This window comes from Leopardus geoffroyi, chromosome A2 (assembly GCF_018350155.1).
Source record: "Leopardus geoffroyi isolate Oge1 chromosome A2, O.geoffroyi_Oge1_pat1.0, whole genome shotgun sequence".
In the NCBI taxonomy this organism is placed as follows: domain Eukaryota; kingdom Metazoa; phylum Chordata; class Mammalia; order Carnivora; family Felidae; genus Leopardus; species Leopardus geoffroyi.
In genome coordinates this window covers 10,851,016-10,853,593 of record NC_059331.1, presented here as the reverse complement: position 1 = coordinate 10,853,593, position 2,578 = coordinate 10,851,016, and the positions used below count along the sequence as shown (strand labels likewise).

The following is a 2,578-nucleotide window of genomic DNA, read 5'->3' as shown; positions in this document are numbered from 1 at the left end:
TACTTGAAACATTTCTCAGAAAAAGTATAAAATACATGATTTCTTAGGAAAGAAGCTGATTGACAATAAAAATATATCAGATGTGGCAGCGATGATTCCCTAAAGGGGACCATATCCGTGCACAACATATTAAAAGGAATTTCTGGACTGCAAAATAAAAAAAAAAAAAAAAAGAACAGTTGCATTTCAATTTTGTGAGTAATACAAATTTGTGTTTTTTTATTTCCCTCTTTCTCAGAGGTCACCTCCACCACATGGAACCAAGCAATGAAACACAAATTTCAAAGTTTCTTCTTCTGGGATTTTCAGAGGAACCAGGAATGCAGCCCCTCATATTTGGGCTTTTCCTCTCCATGTACCTGATCACTGTGTTTGGGAACCTGCTCATCATCTTGGCCATCAGCACAGACCCCAACCTCCACACGCCCATGTATTTCTTCCTGGCCAACCTGTCCTTTGTAGACATTTGCTTCACGTCCACCACCATCCCGAAGATGCTGGTGAACATCCGGACTCAGAGCAAAGTCATAACCTATGCAGGCTGTATCACACAGATTTATTTTCTCATACTCTTTGCTGTGATGGACATCTTCCTCCTGAGTGTGATGGCCTATGACTGGTTTGGGGCCATCTGTCACCCCCTGCACTACACGATCATCATGAACCCCCGGCTCTGTGGGCTGCTGGTTCTCATGTCCTGGGTCATGTGTGTCCTGAATTCCCTGTTACAAAGTTTAATGATGTTGTGGCTGTCCTTCTGTACACACTTGCATATCCCCCACTTTTTCTGTGAACTTAATCAGATGCTCCAACTGGCCTGTTCTGATACCTTTCTTAATAACGTGGTGATGTATCTTGCAGCTGTCTTGTTGGCTGGTGGTCCCTTCATTGGGATCCTTTACTCTTACTCTAAGATAGTTTCCTCCATACGTGGGATCTCATCAGCTCAGGGAAAGTGTAAAGCATTTTCCACCTGTGCATCTCATCTATCGGTTGTCTCCTTATTTTATTGTACGATGCTCGGCGTATACCTGAGCTCCGCTGCTACCGACAGCTCACGGTCAAGTGCCACAGCCTCGGTGATGTACACGGTGGTCACGCCCATGCTGAACCCCTTCATCTACAGCTTGAGGAACAAAGACATGAAAAGGGCTCTGAAAGCATTCTTTGGGAAGGAGACCATTGCATGGCCAATCGTCACAAGATTGAAGAAATGCCCATGATTGCAGGGGTCAAAGCCTCTGGGTCAGAGATTGTGGTCTTTATTCAGACTGTAGATGTAGTATTCCTCTTCCCGTTTATTTCCTTGTCCTCAACTTCCATATGCCAAGTATGTAAGTCACTCTATGAAGCTCTTCTCTCTCTGATATCCTACAGATTTTTCCCTTGTATTTCCCACTTTCTGAATTTTATTTCCAACCATGGATCTGAATTATTTGGAAATGTTCATTTACCTTGAGGCAACATAGATGTTTTTAAAAAAGAATCTTTCTCAAACAATTGCATCACACCAAATCATTTTTCTTTCATACTTGTTTTTTTAATGCCACGATTACCACTGGTTAGCTCTCTGTATGTCTTAGGATTGGTGGGCAGAATTTGGTGGGTGATGGGCTAAATGGGCAATGGGCATTAGGGAGGGCACTTGTTGGGGAGAGCACTGGGTGTTGCATGTAAGTGATGAATCATAAATTCTACTCCTGATACCAACACTACACTACATGTTCACTAACTAGAATTTAAATAACAACTTGAAACAAACAAACAAAAAGAACTGTCATGATTGATACGCCACCTATGGAAACAACCACACTTTATGACAAATATATATGATTTTAAGTAGAACAATATCTGAGACTATGTTTTTTCACTTATATGTCTGAAGTTCCTTTGTATATCAGTATCTTCACTGCTCTTCTTAATAGTGGACACTTAATATATTAATGTGTCGTATAGATGGGTTTTATTCTCCCCATTAGGATCCTGGTCTCTTAGTACCTTGTTGTCCACAATGTGGACGACAGTCACTTCCTTACTCAAGTGTTCACCAAATACGCGTCTCCAACAAACATGGAACAACAAACTTAGATAGATAGATTGACTTTAGAATATGATCTGAGACTCCAGATGCCCTTTAATATGATGAAGCAAAATTTTACTTTATTTTTTTTTCAATTTAAATTTTAGTTAGTTAACATACCCTGCAATATTGGTTTCAGGAGTGAATTCTGTGATTCATCACTTACGTACAACATCTAGCGCCCATCCCAATGAAGCGGAGTTTTAAATCGCACATTGTGCTCTTTAAAATGTTTACTCTTCATGCTGTACGTCTATTCATTGGACTATGGAGAATTGGTGGCCATGTGTAAGGCGGCTTATCCAAATGGGGGAAGGACTGATTGACATTTTTCTACTTTTATTGAATTATCTCCTTGCTTCTTCCTGAAATCTTTAAGCTGCCTTTGGTATGACTCCTTTCATTGTTGTAAAAGAAATATATCCCCCTTCCTTCTAAATTTTGTCATAACCATGAAAGGGGTGTCGAATGGTCGTTATCCTCCATTAGACATGTTTC

At 40.5% G+C, this 2,578-nt stretch overlaps 1 protein-coding gene across 1 annotated transcript; it reads left to right on the top strand.

The window, feature by feature from the left end:
• Nucleotides 1-353: 353 nt before the first annotated feature.
• LOC123604913 (olfactory receptor 7A10-like) lies at nt 354-1,223 on the top strand. The gene is made up of 2 exons (XM_045491060.1): nt 354-705; nt 991-1,223. The coding sequence occupies exons 1-2, from the start codon at nt 354-356 to the stop codon at nt 1,221-1,223; spliced, it is 585 nt and encodes a 194-aa protein (XP_045347016.1).
• The last annotated feature ends 1,355 nt before the right edge of the window (nt 1,224-2,578 follow it).

Excerpts from the sequence above, each read along its gene's own strand:
- LOC123604913 (XM_045491060.1), top strand. The coding sequence starts at position 354 with ATGTACCTGATCACTGTGTTTGGGAACCTGCTCATCATCTTGGCCATC. Across the intron at positions 706-990 it reads GGTTCTCATGTCCTGGGTCA|CGGTTGTCTCCTTATTTTAT; the intron begins TGTGTGTCCTGA and ends CATCTCATCTAT.